The 19,334-nt window shown below is 51.3% G+C and overlaps 1 protein-coding gene across 1 annotated transcript in view; it reads right to left on the minus strand.

The window, feature by feature from the left end:
* Positions 1-1,891: 1,891 nt before the first annotated feature.
* The window catches only part of Dkk3 (dickkopf WNT signaling pathway inhibitor 3), a 42,509-nt gene continuing 25,066 nt past the window's right edge, over positions 1,892-19,334 (minus strand). The window contains exons 4-7 of the mRNA XM_038344761.1: positions 7,207-7,299; positions 5,801-5,945; positions 4,425-4,581; positions 1,892-3,691 (exon numbers count right to left, since the gene is read on the minus strand). Of these exons, the coding sequence (XP_038200689.1) occupies positions 3,475-3,691; positions 4,425-4,581; positions 5,801-5,945; positions 7,207-7,299 (612 nt within the window). The 3' untranslated portion in view covers positions 1,892-3,474. The remainder of the gene's footprint in view (positions 3,692-4,424; positions 4,582-5,800; positions 5,946-7,206; positions 7,300-19,334) is intronic.

The raw sequence follows: 19,334 nt of genomic DNA on the forward strand, positions 1-19,334 counted from the left end.
AAGTTGTTCTTGTCAGATGTTTATAGCCACAGAAATAATAAAAGTCATACAGGGGCTATGGGTCAAGGACTGTCAAACTAACAGAAGCTAAGAAGTGAGTGCTAGCTGAAGGCTTGGGGGGGTGGTGGAAAGGCAGCCTGACAGCTCCCAGCTTCCTCAGAGGGCCTTGAAGCCAATGCCACATCCTGAGCACCTGTCCTGGAAGGCCAGGAACGGGGGAGGGGGCATCACTCTCTGGCAGCTTGGTCCTTTGCTGGGATCACTGCTAAGGAGCCGAACCTTAGTTCCTGCTGCTGTTTCCCTGGCAGGAACCGGATCCAAGAAAAGATCAGGCAGCCAGTTGAGAGCGGCACTCAGCTCAGCTCTTCCCATGGTCCAGTAACAATGATGAGGTGCGGTCTTCTCGCTGAGCATTCAGGCCTTGCACAGGGTGCACAGGGTGGTTAGCTCTGGGAAGGGGACCCTAGTTTTCCCTCATTCACAAATGAAACTTGGTACATGGTGGGTACCAAACAGGCTTTTTTGTTTTCAATGAAGCCATTTTCAGACTCATCTCTACGCATTTCCTCACACATGCCTTAGCTTCCAGTCACCCTATCCATCAAGAATCTCATCCATTTCCCCTCTGGGTCCCCCTGCCTCCTTCCCAGTAACCTTGTCCTTCCCTTTCGTGGTGGCCCTCCAAGCTAAGCCCTCTGCTGGGGCTCCTCTAGAGCTCAGCTGTTTGTGTCCCGTCTTCTATTGAGATGATTTCAGAGCAGAGACTCTCATCTGGGAACATCCAAACCTTGCTCTGAGCAAGCCCTCCACACATAGCTGCCGGATGACCCAGGAGTTAAGGGGCCCTGGTAAGTTGCCATCGAATAAGGAACACCTCCGTGTTTGATGGTAAAATAATCAGTGCACCCTTGAAGCCATTTCACCTAACTTCTCCCTCCTCCACCTCTCTGAAGCCCCATTCTGTCATCTGCTAATATGGAATTCAGAGAGTCAGCGCCTGCTGCCCTGTTGACCTAAATATACAGGGCCCTCATTAATCTAGTCCTTAAAGAGCTTGGTGTGTCCCAACTCTGTTATGGACCAGGTAAACTATTCCCCTGCCCGAAGACCTATTGGCTTGTTCCCCATGGCACTACTGGGAGGCTACAACAATCTTCTTTATCGGCCTGCGTAGTTTTTTAAAATATGTTCTTCATTCATTCTAAATCTTCTCATTTGTAGTTAAAACCATCGGATTTCAGCATACCAGATAAAACACAGCAAATCCTAACCAGCACAGGTTTTAGTGACAAATGGACCCATACTACGGACATAGGTGACTATCAAGTACTTACATTTATTGTTTTTCTAAATGTTTATTATTTCTTTACTGTGATATCTTCAGATTATCTAGAAGTCTTCTAGATGCAAAGGTGTTACGTGGAAAAGTTATTACATAGCCCTTCCGTGTCTTGGAACCAAGTGGGTTTTTGAATCATTTAGGAGACTCCCTCTGTACCTGTCTATGAGGCAAGGCGTTCCCAGAGAGTTCCAGCTGAGGAAGGAAACTCACCCTTTTGGGTGGGGTGGCACCATTCCATGGGCTGGTGTCCCAGAATAAATGAAAGGGGGAAAAGGAGAAAGCTGAGTCGTGGCATTACCCTTTCTCTGCCCCCTGGTCCTCAGAACTGTGGGAAGCAGCCTCACACTCCACCCCTGTGCCTTGCCTGCTGCAAAATGAACCCTCGCCCTACAGGCAGCTCTTGTCAACACCAGGAGAAAAGCTAGGACCAGTGCAGCAGAGCCTGGCGCCATACAGGGTGGGGCCTCGCGAGAGGGCCCCGGTCCTGGGGGAGGACTGTGTGTTCCTCTCTCTCTCCCTGGGAGCAGCCTGACTCTACCACATGCCCCCGCCATGCTGTGCTGCCCCACCACAGTTTCCAGGCAACAGGATCGCGACTGACACCAAAGACAGGGAACAAAAATAAGCTTTTATAAATACACAAATTAATTGCCTCAGGTATTTCATTAGACTGCCTGTGCTGTACAAGCCCAGAACCACCTTTGATGACAGGGCGCCTCCAAGAGACGACTCACATGTCCCATTTGTTCCTTCCGGAGATGGAAAGGCGTTTGCTCTCCTAAAACTCATTCCCATCCAGACAAGGATAAACGTTCCAACAGAGTCTAGAAGTGAACCACAGATGCCTGGAAAATCTGCCTCTTTGGAAAGACTTTTCGTCTCTTTATACTACAGATTGTTTTATTTTATTATTCTGGATGAAGGGGGGGGGTTATATTTATTGAAAGCCAAGGGGGGGGAAAGAAGCCCAAGAATTATCAAACAGTAGCCAAAGTAATGTATGCATGATCTTTGAGCGCAACGCATGTGCTTATACATAATTTAAAACTCAGAAGAAAGCATGCTTCGACAGCTGGGCACAGCTCTAAAGCTGAATAACTCTGGATGAGGACAGGATGGAAACAGTTCCTGGCACCTGACACAGTCATCTGAGACCCAATGCCCAGCCCAGCTTCTGTCTGGACATCACAGCCTGGCTTGCTTCTGATTTCTCTGTGCCATTGAGAAAGGCCTTCCCTTGTGGCTAAACGACTGCAAATTTCATTTATAACCCTGGCCCTACAATTACCCAAGTGTCTTTCCTGTAAATTAATTTATACAAACAGCCCTCCAATTCCTGCCTTTTGGAGTTATTGAAGCAAATGGCAGAGGGCAGTGCCCACACCACTGACCTCCACGTTGCTACTTCTAACCTTAGAGGGATGTGCAAACTGGCCTGACCTTAGCTCCAGGCATGCCTTAAATGCGCAAAAATATAAGAAGAAAAAGATTTCACTCCTCTTCTTTTGGAAGTACTGTTGTGGGCACCAAGGCTGGTGTTGGGGAGGGGGGAGTGAGAGAACAAGGGGCTTGGCGAGAAACCCACTCTGGTTCGCTCCCAGACTGCGCTGAGTGGGCTGAGCAGATATGAAGGGCGTGCTGACGGTGAGGTAGGAAGAACAGAAAGAGAGGGCTGAGGGATGAAGGTGTGGGAGGCCACAAGAGCAGCATAGCTCCCACGCAGCCACGGCCTCGGCCCACGGAAGGGCCACAGAACAAACACAATGGCTACATTTTGCCAGGTCCTTGTTTGCAGGGCAGGCACCCTCCTCCATGTCTCCCCAGAGCCGACCATGGGCAGACTTTACCCCTTTCCGTCTTCTCCTTTCAATCAAATCTGCAGTCCATGAAGAACAAAACAGAACGCCTGGCCATGGTGTGGGGTGGCTCGCCGCTGCCCTCCCCCACCCCGTCAGTCTCTCCCAGCCCCAGAACAAACGTACTTGCACTGCATGTCGTCAAGATAGGGAAAAAGGTACCGGGAAGGAGCTGTGGAGAAATGCCTGGCCAGCCCCGCACCTAGGGGACACTCCCGAGGAAATAAATTAGCCATGTCTATTGCACATCTACCAGCAGCTCAGCTGGGTATGAGTCTAAATCTCCTCCCCACCCAGTGACTCCGCAGGGGCCGGCTCCCCAAACGCCATCTCCTGGGCCAGCCTCTGCTCTAGGTCCTCCAGCTCCTGGCGCACCTCCCCTAGGAAGCCTCCGTCTTCATACTCATCAGGGGTCTCCCTGGGCAGCAGACTCTCCTCATTTTGGTCGTGGCTACCGATGAAGGCTGCCTTGCACACGTACACCAGACTGTGGCTGGGGAAAAGGGTTGAGATTTGGTCAAGGTTCTCTCTGTTATCCTGGAAAGCAAAGCCAGGCTTGGAGCATGTCAGGTCCATGTGAAGCCTTGGGCTGTATTCTGTGTGGGCCTTCAGGCCTCACTAACTCACTACTTCCTGTCAGGGTGCATCCTGTCAGCAGGGAGAAAGTCCTCAAGGGGCTGTTACAGGCCTCCTCTTCTGTGAATAACTATTGGCTTTTCTGCCTAGGTGCAGGCCCTGATGATGGAGATTTGGAAGTTCACTGCCACATGGAGTCCCCTCAGCCCTCTCCCATTTGGGTTTCAAGAAGGAGGCCCAATATAACCCCACATCTGCTACACACATGGTGACCCTGGGCCTCTGGGGAAGAGGGGAGGGGAATTCTGGCTTTCTTCCCTGTGCCCCTAGATTCTGGTAGAACAGAAGGCTGAGAAGAGGGTATGGGTAGGACAGAAGATGTAGAGAACAGCCCTGCCAACCCTGAAGCTTCAGTTTCATGAGCCTCTAACCTACAGGTGCCTTCCACATTGGTGGTCCACCCCTCTTCCATGTCAGCATCCTCTCCCATCATGATGGTGTGGTCTTGGCTCCTTCCCTCCACACCCTCCCCCTAGTGACCTACCCCACATTGAATCAACATCTCTTCCTAGCCAAACCTGCTTCTAAGTCCCCCTGGATGACATCCTTCCTGTTCTTAGGCCCTGGTACAGTCACAGAAGGGACCTCACCTCTGAGGCTGGCAGAGAAGTCCGCTGGCACAGGGGCATCGGTCCAAAGCGCCTTCGGGCTCCAGTTCCCAGGTGATGAGGTCCAGCAGCTGGCTGGCAGGGTCATGGCAGAGCTCCCCCTCCACAGGCAGGAAAGTGCACACGGGGAACAGCAGGCCTGGAGCAGCCAAGCATCACCATGAAGATAGACACAGCAACAGACACTGGCTTGCTCTCCTCCCTCAACCCCACGTGAGGAAAGAATTGAAGGAGTGGACAGACGGAGAAGGATAGTGTACAGTTGGGATGAACTAACCCCTGAGGACTGGATCAGTGACGGGGGTCTTGCTTGAAGAGCGGAGCTGGGGGTTGGAGGCCAAACCACCAGGGGAAATGAAGAGTAGAACCAAGACCCCCTAGCAGGGGCAGAGTGATACAGGATTCCCCTCTGTATGCTGCGAATATCATTGGTTAATAAGGGAACTGCTTTGGGCCTTTAGAAGAGCTACAGGGGAACAGAGCTAGGTGGGGAAATCTAAACAGAATGCTTCAAGAAAGGAGGTACAGAGTCAAAGAGAAGCCATGTAGCCCCATCAGAGCCAGATGGAACGTTAGCGGGTAAGTCACAGCCACATGGCGATACACAGATAGATAAAAATGGGTTAAATGAATATGTAAGAGTTAGCCAATAAGAAGCTAGAGCTAATGGGCCAAGCAGTGATTTAATTGATACAGTTTCTGTGTGATTATTTCGGGCTGAGCAGCCGGAATCAACTAGTGGTCCCCTCCTTACAACAGCAGAGGGTTAATAAGAGTCTGGATCAGGGCAGACAGAGGAGCCAAGGAGCAGAAACAGAAACAAAGAAGATGGAGGACTTAGGTGGACAAGGCCTTGGAGGTGGGAGATGACAGATGTTAAGAGGCAGTGCAGCAACCTCTGGAATGCTGTCAATGCAAATCATGAGGTGGCAGGCACAGGGAGGGACAGTAGGGTTGGGGAAAGAGAACTGGGAAGGAGCTGAGAGCTTTCAGACACACTCCTGTCAAAGGAGAGGGCCTCGGAACTGAAAAGAGAATCCACACAAAGCACCCAGGCCAATGGTGCCTTCGTGGGATGTGGGTGGGGAGGGGCTTCTGGGACCCCACCGGTCTGGGGATGTTCCTCCTGCCCTGGACTCAGGCATCCTAAAGGAACTTAACTTGCATAGTCAACAACTGGGAAGAAAACAAAGCAGGAAGTTCTCTCCCTACTCTAGGACTGTGTGGGGCTGGGGCACACAGTGGAAGCATCTGAGATGCTGTCACAGGAAGGCAGGACCCTGAAAAGATGTGGGGCCCAGCAGAGCCTCCTGAGCGATGAGGACCAATCCCCAGCACCTCCCGGGGAACCCACATACCTCTTTGGAAGGCACAGCACAGGCCAGGTTGGCAATCCCTCTGGTTGTCACAGATGGTCCCGTTGCTACCCTTGGTGGCCTTTTTGGTGCAGTGACCCCAGACACACAGCTGGTTTTCACAGCACTCACTGTCCCGGGTGCACAGCTGCAGAGGATCGAGGAAAACACAAGGCCCAGGGCATCACTAGCCTGGAAACCTGGGCAGCCTGAATCCAGCCTGCTTGGCCCAATCAAAGATGGCTCACATTAGTGGAAATTGAAGGAGGCAGCTTGGAAGTGTGGCTATTGGCACAAGAAGGGTCAAAACACAGAGGAAATGGCACCTGGGAAGATGAATGTCTAAGCCTTTCCTACCCAGGTCAAAGACTTTACAGAGAGAACCTGGGTATCTTTGATGCCTCCTGCCCATGGCTCTATCCTTCCCCCTTTTTGTTGTTGTTGTTGTTGTTGTTGTTTGAGACAGGAAACAGGGTTTCTCTGGGTAGACCTGGCTGTCTTGGAACTTACTATGTAGACCAGGCTGGCCTCAGACTCAGAGATCCGCTGGGGTAAAGGTGTACAGTAGCACCCTAGTCTATCCTTCACCCTTTCTACTAGGCCTGCGCAAGGGAAGGCGGCTCAGGCCACAGGGAGAGGCAGCAGCGGTCTCACAAACTGCTAAGTCAAGTCAGAGCCAGGAAGATCCGGGACAGCGTGCGGGGAGCAGGGACCCAGAGACCCACAGGGAAGACCAAAGAGCAACAAGAGGTCCCAAGGACCGTGCCCTGTGATGGGGGTGGCCTGGAAGGACACCAGCAGCTGCCTCACCAAGATGGAGCTGAACGAGGTCACAGGAACCCTTTATTTTCCAAATTTACTGCGCTTTATTTTACTGTCAAAATAAGGTAAAATGTCAAGAGTTCAAGTTCGTGAACCCATGGCTTTGTCCCAAAGGTCTGCTGAGGGAAGCAGAGGGTTTCCTTTGCCTGGGCTCATGTTTCTCTCACAACCCACATTGCGGGGGGAGTCTGCCAGCCTCCTCCAGTCTCCTCCCTCTATGTATTTATTAAGCAGACTGGAAGCTCAGGGACCTGGGGAGTAGCCCAAGAGGGAAAAGTCCCTTGTCTGGGGACTGCATGTATGCACTACTATGCGTGCTGCTGTTCACTGTCCCAGAGGAAGGGACAGAGACTACCATCCTCTCCTCCCTCCCTCTCTTTGCTACCCATGAGTCACACAACATGACCAGAGATTATGGGGTGGAGTGGCTGCAGGTCTGCTAAAATGACACCCTGATTACTCCAGGTCCCAAAATCTGGGACTCCTCCCCATCACTCAAAGGCTCTTGCAAGCAGGTGAGCTGAGAAACCCTGGGACTGCTAATCTGTTCCCCCTTGCACAGCAACGGAGACTACTGGTATCCTTACCATCTGCTGGTCCCGGCACGGCTGGCAGGTGTACTTGAAGCTGGAGAACTGGCAGTACCTGGTGGGCCCACAGTCCTCATCGATGATGCATTCCTGGGAGGGTGGGAGGAACAGTTTCGTCAGGAAAGCACAGAGGTGTAGATGTGCAATGCCCTGGAAGGGCAGAATCTGGGTTCATCCCCATCTTGGGGGAAGCACGGCCCAGAAGTGTCTGCTGGCTCCAGCCACACCAGAGCCTGCTCAGGCTGGTTGGTGCTTGTTCCCTACCCTTTGCCTGTAGTCCACACGGGGTCTACTTCTCAGGACCCCAAGCGCCTTGAGCCGCCCAAGTCCATCACACTATTGACATCTGTGTTCAGTGTCCCCCACATCCAGGGCTGCGAACATGGGGACGCAAAGTTGCTCATACGTAGAACAGATGGTTTTAATAAAAGGTGCTAATGAGTTCCAGGCCCTTTGCGACTGCGCAGAAAGGGCTGGAAGCCAGGCTCAGCACAGTCCCTGCTGCCTAGGAAGATACCAGAGACCACCTCCCTTGGCCCTGGCCTTAGAGGCCACAGGCCTGCCCGCAAATAGCCCTCCATAGGCTCCTGGCTTCTAAGAAGCAGTCAAGAGGCAAGGCAAACTTTAAAGTGGGAGTCAGATGGCTGGAACCCCACCCTCCCAGCCCAAGGGCCTTCTTATGGCTGCCAGCTCTGCTTAGCTAGGAACATCTGTCTGAGAGTCAGACCCATGGTTAATTTCAGCCACCAGAAAAGCAGGCCAGGAGTGGAAGAAAAACAGTCAAGGACATCATTCATCACCCTTCCCTAGGACAGAACCTTCCTAGCAAGTGGGAGCTGGAGGCTACCTCTTCCATGTTGGGAAATGGTGGCACAGAGAGTCATAGCACCCTACAGGAGAGACGGCTAACGCAGGCAGTGGGGTTATTTTCTACCACAGTCCTTGAGTAGAGGGGCCCAGGACCTAAATACAGTAAGCAGAGATGAGGAGGGCTCCTGAGCTCTGGCAAGCATTCTAGAAAGATCTCTATGAAGAGTAGAGTCTGCCTCATCCCCATCTCAGGGCATCCTCTATCCTGAGACCCAATGTGGAGCCCTACATGCCAAAGCACAGTAGGTCAGGCAGAATCTCAGTGCCTGGGATGGTCCTCAGCACTACTCTGTGAGCTGAGGGAACTGTACCAGTGGGTATGGTGGTATCTTGGGGGCCTGTGGCCCTGAACATGTGCAAGCTGGGTCTCAGCAGACAGGCCCTGGCTCTCCTACTATTTTTTTTGGCTTTTTTTGAGACAGGGTTTCCCAGTAGCTATGAAGCCAGTCCTGGAACTCACTCTAGACCAGGCTGGCCTCAGACTCACAGGGATCTGCCTGCCTTTGCCTCCCAAGTGCTGGGATAAAAGGCATTCACCACCATTGCTGGGCACCTATTCTTAGTGTTATTACTGAGGATACTGAGAAGTAGCTGGTGTCCTTGACCCAGGTCTTACTGTCTCCTGGCCAATGCTGCAGGTCTGAAGAGATAGGTGTTTGGTTGAGGACAGTTAAAGGCCTAGCACTAAGCTAAGGCCCCACCAGGGGGAGCTTGGACTGTGTTCTGCTCACCAAGCCTGGAAGACAGAGACATCTACAACATCATCCCCCAGCCATTTCTGAAGGGTGACAGAGGAAAGGCCTGAGTCAGGATGCCTGTGTTTGACACAGACATGTGTCACACATGCCCAGCAAGGTCTGGGCTCACCACGGGCTCACACGAGAAGACCGTGTACTGCAATTTCTCAACAAAACGCTAATGGAGATCCCATCACCTGACACCCCAAAAGCGACCTAACCTCACTCTCCCCCACATGGTGCAGGGCCCTTCCTCTCAAACCCCACTGTGCTGGGCTCTGCAAGGAGCTGTCCGTGCAGTTCAGGTGTCACCCAGCGCGGCAGCAGGCAGGCACCTTCCACGCCCCCACCCCGACTTACTCAGCCCAGCAGACTAGAAATGTCAGGAGGGCCACCATTCTGGCTTATACCAGGAAGAAAACAGACTATCTCCAGCCAAGGGGCTAAGCCTACGTCTTCTGGATCCAGGACCTCAGAGTGGCAAGAGAAGTCCACGAGGCTGTGAGTCAACCCTGTATCCATCATGTTCCCAATTCTCCCACACACCCGCACAAGTGCAGACCGCACAGATGCTCAAGGCCCTCATATAAAAAGACATAGAATTTGCATCCAACCCACATATATCCTACTAAAGCTTTATCATCTCTGGATTTAATACCCAATACAATGTGTATACTGTGGAAATCATGGTTATATTGTACTGTCTAGGGAACAATGACGTCCGCCACAAATGCTACTTCAAACAGGTTGGCTGTGGGTGTGAATCCTGCGGTGCTGAGACTGACTGTAAGACACAAGGTGTCCTTCCTGACACCTACCACACCCTCCCATACACAGGCCACAGGCTCCTGGCATTCCTCCCAAAACCTAACAGCAAGAGAACAGAGTGGGAGGGGGTGACATTTGGGAAGGAGGAAGAACCAGCAGGCACCAGGGACAGAGATGACATGGGGACGTCTCTGCCTTCAATAAATTCAAAATTCAACCATGGGAGGGAACAAAAAGAAGGAGGAGAAGAGGAGAAGGAGGAGGAAGAAACGCCAACTCAGAGTGTCCCTTGGTAGCAGGCACATGTCTCACATGAGGACGAGACCTGGTCCTCTAACATTAGAGGAAGAGAAGGGAAGGTTGGCACAGCTGAGAAATTCAGCTTCTCTTTCCTGTGTCACAGCTGAGCCCACTCTACAGGGTCCTAAGTAGCCAACTGTGCCCAAGTCACCAGAAGGGCTGAGCAAGAGAAGAGGCCGGGCAGCTAGGAGTGTTGGGAGGCTCTGCTGTTTTCTGGCCATGGACTCTTGGTGCTGTGCTTTGATTTCTGAGGGCTGGGGACCTCCCAGGCCCTCCAACTCTTAGACTCTAGACCTGAAGGCAGACCTACACTCACAACCGAGACTGAAGACCAGCAGCAGAGCGAGGAGCCCTGGGACTCATCATGTGGCCTGTCCTGCAGAGGAGGATGGGGTGGGGCCGGTCTCCAGACTTCAGAGCCAGTCATCTCAACACTACACAGGTCTCAGGCAGAGCAAGGCCTTGAGTGGTCACAGAACAGCGCTGGCTGCCTCTAATACCCTCAACACGGTTAAGATTCCTGTGCTCGGAAGTTCTCAGAAAAACAAAACAGCCACACGGCTATGAAGGCTCTACAGGGTAGATTCCCTGACTAGTGATTGTGGGGAGTCAGAACGTTGCCGGTACAGAGCCAAATTGTCCTGGCCTATTTTTGGCCCCGTCGCTATCTGTTCATTCCCACTACTATATTTGGCCCATCTCTGTAGCTTTTAGGCAAACCTTTTTGTAATGTCCTAACTGACCCTTAGCCTCTGTTAACCAACAGACAGACTGCCATCTAATGACAGCCGAGGCCTGCAGCAGACAGTTCACACTGCCATCTAATGACAGCCGAGGCCTGCAGCAGACAGTTCCCCTCACCTATCTGCTGTACCCCCCAATGGATTTTTAAAGTGTCTTGATTTATGGCAGATTTTTTTTTTCTGTTATGAGAGAAAAAAAAATAATAGCCTTCATGAAACCATTAGAACATGGAATTTATGGTAATCTGAATCCATGTTCCTGGGGCATGGTTGCTCATATTTGGCTCCCAAATAAACTTTTATTCCCTTTTAGGTGATAGCTGTTTCATTCTCATCTCAGTTTTAAGGTCTTGAAGGATCTGCCCAGGGTCACCAGCTTGCCACAAGTGTCTCTTCCTCTCTGTAAACACCTCAGCGTGGACCCCCACTCAGCACCAGTCCCTTTCCTCTACCTGAGGCACAGCCTGGCAGCATCTGCCTGCACCAGGGCTGAGAGAGAAAACCAACACCTGAGGCTCTGCGGGCCTGGGGTGACAGGGGCAGCATGGGATTCTGTACAGCTGTACCCATGCTCTGTCTGTCTGTCCAGTTCCTCCCTCGGCCTGACAGACATCCCAGAAACTGGTCAGGAGCTGCAGCCATTCCAAGGAGGCCTTTTTTGTAGTCAGGAGCTATATTTAGGAAACCAGGCGGGAGGCCTGGAAGTGAAACCGAAAACAACGCGGACTGGAAACCGCCCCAGGGCCTTGATGAGACCCTGGAAGAATGGAAAATGGCACAGGAACCTCTTGGTCTCCATTAAACTCACAGTTCATCAGCAAAGAGGTCCTACGATACAAAGGTAGGAGGACAGCAATGGGGTCGCACAGCTTCCAAGACACCCGTTGGAGCCGGTGGCAAACTCCAGTTTGGGCTTCATTTTGCCTAGAGGAAAAGTGAGCCTCAAAGCCTCAGGCCATGGTGGGAGGCGAAGATTTAAACACAAGTCCCTTAGATCCCCAGGGGATCACTCTGTCTGCTGCTCTTAAAATTGCCCCATTTGGGGTCGGCTAGATGGCTCAGCCCATACAAATGCTCACCACACAAGGCTGATGACCTGAAGTTCTACCCTTAGGATGTGTGCCAAGGTGAAGGAGAGAACAAACTTCACAAAGCTGTCCTCTGATCACCACACTCATGCCACGACCACGCACACACTGCCCCACAATAATAACCTATAAATTAAATGCTAATGCCCCATTTCGGATTTGCTCGCCCAGATCAAAATTTTCCGTGTTCTAGCCACTAAATACTGGAGTGATATTTCATTTGTATTTTAATAAATAAAGCTTGCCTGAAAATCAGAGAGTAAAACAGCCGCTCTGGTCAGTCTTACAAACCAGATAGTAGTGATATACCTTTAATCCCAGTAGCCACACTAGTTTGCCATAGAAACCAGGCGGTAGTGGGGCACGCCTTTAATCCCAGCCCTAGGGAGGAATGTAAGACGGGAGGAGACAGCTCTCAGTCAGTCTCATTCTGAGGATTCCTGGAGGCAGCATCGCCATTTCGAACTGAGGTAGAAAGAAGAGCCAGTGACTGGCTGCTTTGCTTTTCTGACCTTCAGGTTGAAGCCCAATATCTGTCTCTGGGTTTTTATTAATTGTGCTACAAAATCCTTCAGAACATGTCCTAGAGATAAGGTCCTTGCAGCTCAATGAATTCAAATAAGGCCGTGAACTGGACTCCCTAGGAAAAGCCTCACCTGGGTTAAAGATGCTACAAAGCTGACTAATTGGAACTTCCAGGTTGTGGGGGTTGGGATGTTGCATACCTAGAGCTAAATTATCTCCAACTCCACCACTGTGTCTAAGCGAACATCCTTGTGATTATCAGCTACACTAACAGACCCAGCCTCTCACCTCTGCTCTCATCTCCAGAGCCTACAAGGACAGGAACACCACTGAAGTGTCTGGGAGACTCCACAACCTGCTTCACCTCAGTGTGGGCTGGTGGACCTCATTCTGGGAAATGGGTCCCTTTCTTGTTGAGTGACTGACAATGTGGGGCTCACCCCAGGGCTCTGCCTACCAACACAACTCAACTTCCCGTTCAGCCTAGAGCCCTCTGTGAGGAAACGACACAGAAATGCAGAAAAGGTCCAGGACTAGTCAACTAACCAAAGACGACAAGGGCAACAGAGGGCAGGAAAGTCTGTGCCCCGCCCGTCACCTCCCACTCAACACCCTCACACCAGCTATCAGTCCCCTCCCACCTGCCACCCTTCCACCACTTCCTTTCCCACTCTGAACAGAGAAGTCCTACTTTACAGACAAGGAAACTGAGGCAGTCTCTTGTCAAGGTCACAGGTCAGTAGCAGGGCTGTACTAGGGCTTTGGAGACTAGGGCAGACACTGGGGGCTGGGGAAGACAGATGGGGACAGGAGGAGTTCTCTAGGAGGGGTACCCTCCCTGCTGGATGCAAGAGGGCAGGCCCTTCTAGGCTGGCCTTGGACCATGGTGCCCAGGAGAATAGTGGTGGCCTCCGTCCTTCAGTTGATTTCCCTATCAGCAAATTCTAAGGTGTGTGTGTGTGTGTGTGTGTGTGTGTGTGTGTGTGTACACAAGCGAACACACGCACGCGCGTGCATCCTGGGTGGGAATGCAGAGGCCTCCAGGTCAGTCTTCCCCCACTGCTAAAGAGTCGTTTTTTTTGGCCTCAGAATGAAGCCAGATGTAGGAGCCTGTAACAAAAACCTGTGTATCTGTCTCCAGCACAGTGGGGTGCCTGCAGCCTTTCCCAAAGGTGGGGCTGTAGCTGTCTGCCAGCTCAGGGCTTTGGGGCAACCTCGCCCAGGGCTCTGGTCTGGCCTCTGCTATAGAGACAGCCCTGTGGAAAAATCTGGGCAGGAGTCGGAAGCTGATGCCAGCCCTTTTTATCCTGAAGTGCTGGCGTCTGCAAAAGTCTGGTGGGTGACCTGCCAATTCTCCCTCCCCCACATGTTACAACCCAGGAAGAGAAGGGTGACAGTCTATCCCCACTTCAGTGGAATTCACCCACCACCCTGGACTTGGCTCTTGGCACCCTGAGGTAAGGAGTGCACCCTGTCCCAACCCTTAGCCTATACCTGGACTCCTCCCACAACGTCCTTTTCATCCACACAGATCCTCAGGTGGGGAAGGCAAGGCCTACAGAACAGCCAGCAACCCCTCAGGACCCAGTCCCACTGCCTGGCGGAGAAGGCCCACACCCCACGCCCCCAGGGCTTCCTAGTACATTCTTTGAGCCTGAGTCCTCCTGTTCAGCATTTCCTCCAGAGAACTGGGCCAAGATTGCTCTAAAAGAAGCTTCTTCTTGGTCTTCAATCTAGTCAAAGGACTGCTGGCCCCTCTCCCTTTCTCCCTCCTCCCTCATTCCCCTCACCTCCCTTCCTACTTTCCTCTGGCCATGATGGGAGCAGCCCAGCGCTATCATATGTGTTCCTTGCCATGATGTTCTGCTCCTTCACAGTCCCCAAAACAACTCACCACAGACTGAAACCATGAGTCAAAACACACTTCTTCCTTTAGAATTGATTTTTTTATGGTGATGACCAGCTGACACCCTGGGACAAAGGGGCAAATGATGCTAAAGAGAACTCCTCACTGCCCTGGCCTCTCATATCTGCACCCCCGCCCGCCATGCTCCCCTACCCACAAGTCCCACTCATCCTCCCTTATATCAGCGGAGCAAAGGTGAGCTGGGTCAGGCCTTCTCAGGCCTTCTCCCCTGCTGCTACCTCTGTTCAGCGCCCTCTCTGGGGCTCTGTGCTACAAATTCGAGCCTGCAACACCCGGCAAAGACATGTGATCAAGTAGGTCTAGAAACGGCAGAGAGTCAAGTTCTTGCTGGGTTCCCAGTAACTAAGTTCAGTCCCAGGTTCCTATAGAAAGTGTTGAGTACAAGAGAGAAACAGGGAAGGACAGGCTTCTGCTCAGCTGACCCTCCCAAAGGCGCTCTTTGGGGCCAGTTCCTTCCAGAAATGGGGCTTGGGGAACGGGCTCTGATTGGAGTTCTCAGATTCAGGCATAAAAGGGGATTTCCATACATGTAGCAGAGGGACTGTTCTGAGGAGGACCTCAGGTGTCCTAAGCTGGCCTCAGACTCACTAGTTAGCCAAGAATGACCTTGATCTTCTGACCCTCCTGCCCCACCTCCTGAACACTGGAGTTACAGAGGTGCTTCACTGCTGCAGGCCTGCAGACCTGACTCCTGGCACCAGGATGGACGCACCTTCCAGGCCTCAGACCCCATCTCGTAGGCAGCAATACTCACTGAAATAAGAACAAAGAGCTAACCCAACCAAGCCCACAGTTTCGAGGAAGTCTCTACATGCACTAACCTTGCTTTCTGGCCTCTGTAGTTCTGCTTCTGGCTGACTATTCTTGCTAATTGAGGTTGTGTCAGCCCAGGATGTGCTTTCGGTACAAAAAAGCTCTCCCTGAGAAACGCTCAGGACCAAGCTCTGGTCCGGAACACCCAGTGTTGTCGCCACACACCTGACCTCCCAAGGTAGTAGCTGGTCAGCTGGTAAAGACTTTCGACTGTCTTGAACCTGTGTTCAAGTGGTCTTCCCTGGTGGATACCTCACAATGTCACCATGCCTGGTTTATACGGTGCTGGGGGTGGAATCCAGAGGGAACACTAGCGACTCTGCTCAACTGACCTACAGCTTCAGCTCTGTGGTGAGGTTTACCACTCCCAGAGAGGGTCCTCTCTCCCCTCAGGCCAGCAACGAAGATGTTGTCCTCCAATCCTCAGTCCGCCCCCCCTTACCCGCAGCTCCCTCCTGTAGCCCAAGTCATCCTCTAAAAACACAAACCTAATTATGCATATCCCTGATCATTGTTCTGAAAGTCGGGGGCTGAGGGCCCCTGAGAAGGCTTAGCACTGGGCTAATTCAATCAGTACATAATTGGAGGAGACAGCTGCCTTCCCGGCCTCCGTAACAGCCTGCATCTGCAATGCTGTGTAAGAAATTGATGTGACAAGGGAGACTCGAGTGGAAAAAAACAGCACTGCCCCCCTCCCCTCCCCCCCTGACCAGGAAGTGGGGGAGAGGCTGTGGTTCACCTCCAGTGACCAGGAAGTGGGGGGAGCTGTGGTTCTAGAGCTGAGGAGCTGTCTACCTTCACAGTTCCAAGTCCTGGAACCCACAAACTGGGTCAACCATTTGACCTCCTATGGCTTCGATCCTCGCTCACCCAGCAACCTGCAGAGGGACAGCCTTGCATCCTTATGACTAACCCCAGTAAGGGGGCGACATGGATGGAACCCTCACATTCCTGCCACTCAAAAGAGGTGCTCTTCGCCTCTGCAAATTAAGGACCTGGTTTTCTGGTTGCACATAAGGTCTGAGTTCACTTAGCAAAAGGGCTGGGGATGTGCAGGCTCTGGGGTCTACCCAGTTCAGGAGACCTGAGCCCTAAAGTTCATCAAAGCGGAGCCTCTGAAATCCTCCATTCTGAGGACACCACCTACCTTCCCCATCAACCATGGCCTGGAATGCACTCTGCTCTGTAGTACGGCACAGGGTCAGTGCCTAACCTGCTGTCCTACCTCATGTTCTGACTTCCCCGAGACCTAGATTTCAGCTCGCACATCTAGAATCCTTCACCTACCTGGTCTGCAGTTACCCTCAAAGACTAACACAAAGAACCAGGTGTGGTGACAGGTGTCTGTCACTGAGGCAGGAGGATCACTGAGAGTTCCATGCCAAATGAGGCAGAATGAAACTCAAACAAAACAATACAAAAGGAGTCTCCACCAGTATATTTTCTAATGCCTGTGATACCATCTCTTTGGGGCCCAAGACAGGAGGATGCCACAATTTTGAGACCATCCTGGGCTACATAGCAAAACCCTATCTCAAAAAACCCAAAACATAAAAACAGAAGTCTTGACCTTTTTTGTGATGTGAGAGTTTTGGCAGCTGGTTGGAGCATGGGGACCCTTCTCTGAACTATGTGTTTGGGTTGATAAGGGAGCCAGTGAGATCACAAGCAAGAATGAGCCCACCTAACTGGGATTACCAGAGTTGCAGGATCCGATGGCTTATTTGCTTCCTGGATAGCAATGCCCAGCAGCAGCTCTTCCCTTTGAAGTAGGGTTGAGCATGACTGCTGTCTGAAAGTGGCAACAGCCCTGGAGAGGGGGAGGTCAGAGGACTGGGACTTTAAAAGATTATTCTTGGACTCATAATTAGTACTAGGCCAGTCTATAAAAAGAGTCATATGACTGCACTAAGACAGCACAAAGTTTGTGTGATGGCATTGGTACCTGGTTACATGTGACTGGCGGTCTCCATTTAAGACAGTCAAGACTGAAGGAAATAATTTAAGTTAGAGAGGCTGGGGCGATGACTCAGTGGGTAAAGCATTTGCCATTTGCCCACATGAGAAACTAAGTTTGACCTCCAGCCTCCACATAGAGAACTGGGCATGATGAGGAATGCCTGTAACGTCAGCACCGGAGAGGCTGAGTCAGACGGATCCCAGGATCCCAACTAGCCGAGCAGAACTGGTAAGCTTCACATTCAGTGAGAAACCCTGCCCCAAACACAATGAACAACAGACAAAAGTGTGTGAAAACAGAGACAGGCTCTTTTTCTGTGTAGGTTGGGAGGGCGATGCTGGCTGGTTTCCACGGTAAGAAGTTCTACTATGTCACCATCCTTTAGCAACTCAAAGGTTAAAGGTGCTTGCTGCCCTGCCTGCTGACCTGAGTTCAATTTCCAGGACCCACAGGAGGGACAGAGAGAACAAACGTCTGTCAATTGTCTGGCTACACACACACACACACACACACACACACACACACACTGGGACACACTACCACACATACACATGCACATAGAAAGAAAGAAATGTTTAAAAAAATACATCACAAAGAATTTCCTCAGCTCCCTTAAAAAGAAAAGCAGGAAAAGATGAATAAAATTCAAAGCTACTCAGAACAAAACCAAAGTTGCTTAGCTCTGTACGGAAGAAAGCATCACCTCAGGCCTCTTAAGCTTCAAGGCTCGCTCCACTTCCCTTTCCACGATTATTTTTCCTCTCTCTTCCTCTTCCTGCAGAATTCTTCCACAGCAGGGCACAAAGGGAGCTTCAGGAATTTCTAGACTTTTCGACTTTAGCCATGCATGTTAATGAGCCTGGAAAAAGTTTTAATATGCTTCTGTGGTGGAAAAACATGCTTGACTTTATTTTGCTCAGAAGTAGCTGAGTCTCTGCTTCCCCCTCAAGGGCTGGCAGAGAACATGGGCTTTACTACAAGGGGAAAGCCTCGTGCAGGTGGCCCAGGGCACGCCAGGGGCCTGCCCGAGCCCCAATTTACTTCACCACTTAGGTGGCTGGCTGGAGCGAGGGCAAACAGCCTGGCACATGGTAGAAGCCCAGGAAAATGAGTTCTCTTTGCTCTTACCTTTTATTAAATCTCAGCACGCTGCAGGAGGCAGAAAGACTGTTCTACACAAGGTGGCACTGAACTGACTGTGACCTTGAACTTGGTCCCTCTAGGACTAGATTCATGTCCTCCCTGGGGAAGGAGGTCTCCATAGACAGGGACCCTGGAAACAAGGGAAGAAGTAAAGGCTGCTGGGAGGGGACTGAGCCTACATCCTTTGGCTCCCAGGCTGGAGAAGACAAGGTCTCTACCCATCTTAGCCCCAGGGATCCAGGGTGTGGGGCACTAGGTTGCCTCTGTCTTCGAACTTGAATGTCCCTCCATTCTGAGCAGTACTCTCTCTGCCTCCTAGGCCTGACTCCTCTTCTTAGAGATCCTAACGGAGGAAATTAGAGAACCCAGGCTGACCTCCTACAGCAGTGCCTTCCATTGCTGCCGTGTGGCCAGTGGCCAGTGTCTCCTGACGCTGTATACCACTCTCTGAAAGCGCCCTGCCTCAGTGGCTGAGAATGTCCCTCTGCAGCAAGAGGAAAAGAAAGACAAACAAACAACAGCTCAGTCAGGGAAGTTCTTGCTCTGTAGGCATGCAGACCTGAGTTTGGATCCTCGAGCTGTTGGGGCAGAGACACAAAGATTCCTGGGGTTTACTGGCCAATCTGTGAGCTTCTGGTTCAGTGACAACCCTGTCTCAAAAATAAAATAAAATAGGGAGTGACTGAGGAAAACACTGTATGACCTCTGGCCTTTACATGCATGAACACACATATGTGCATGTGTGCACACACACAGGCATACACACACACACACACACACACACAGAGAGAGAACAACAGAGATAGGTAAGAGACCAGAGTTTGTTTTCTATGATCCTCAGGGCTTTGCTGTCCCTGGGGAGGGCTCAGTCACTGTGCATGTTGTCTCTGGTGGTCCTTTGTAAATTTGTCTATTTCCAGCAATGGAGGGAGTTAGTGTCAACAAATGAAGCTTGGGCCAAATGACACACATTACAAACAGGTGGCAGAAGGGTTGAGAAACTCTTCCAAAATTACAGCTGCAAATGCCTGTGACTTTTTGTATCAGAAATATTTATTTTTTTAATTGAAATTTACACTTTTTTATTCTAGTTCTACCATTTAATCCTCCATTGTAGCTTTCAATATTTACCTTCGCCAAACTCCAGTGTCCTCTCCCCAAAACAATACCAATGTCACAACATTACAAGAACTGGGAAATAAAATATGTACAGCCTGCAGTGATACCACTCAGCAAACAGTGGATGCTTAG

The sequence above is a fragment of the Arvicola amphibius genome, chromosome 1 (genome assembly GCF_903992535.2).
Source record: "Arvicola amphibius chromosome 1, mArvAmp1.2, whole genome shotgun sequence".
In the NCBI taxonomy this organism is placed as follows: Eukaryota; Metazoa; Chordata; class Mammalia; order Rodentia; family Cricetidae; genus Arvicola; species Arvicola amphibius.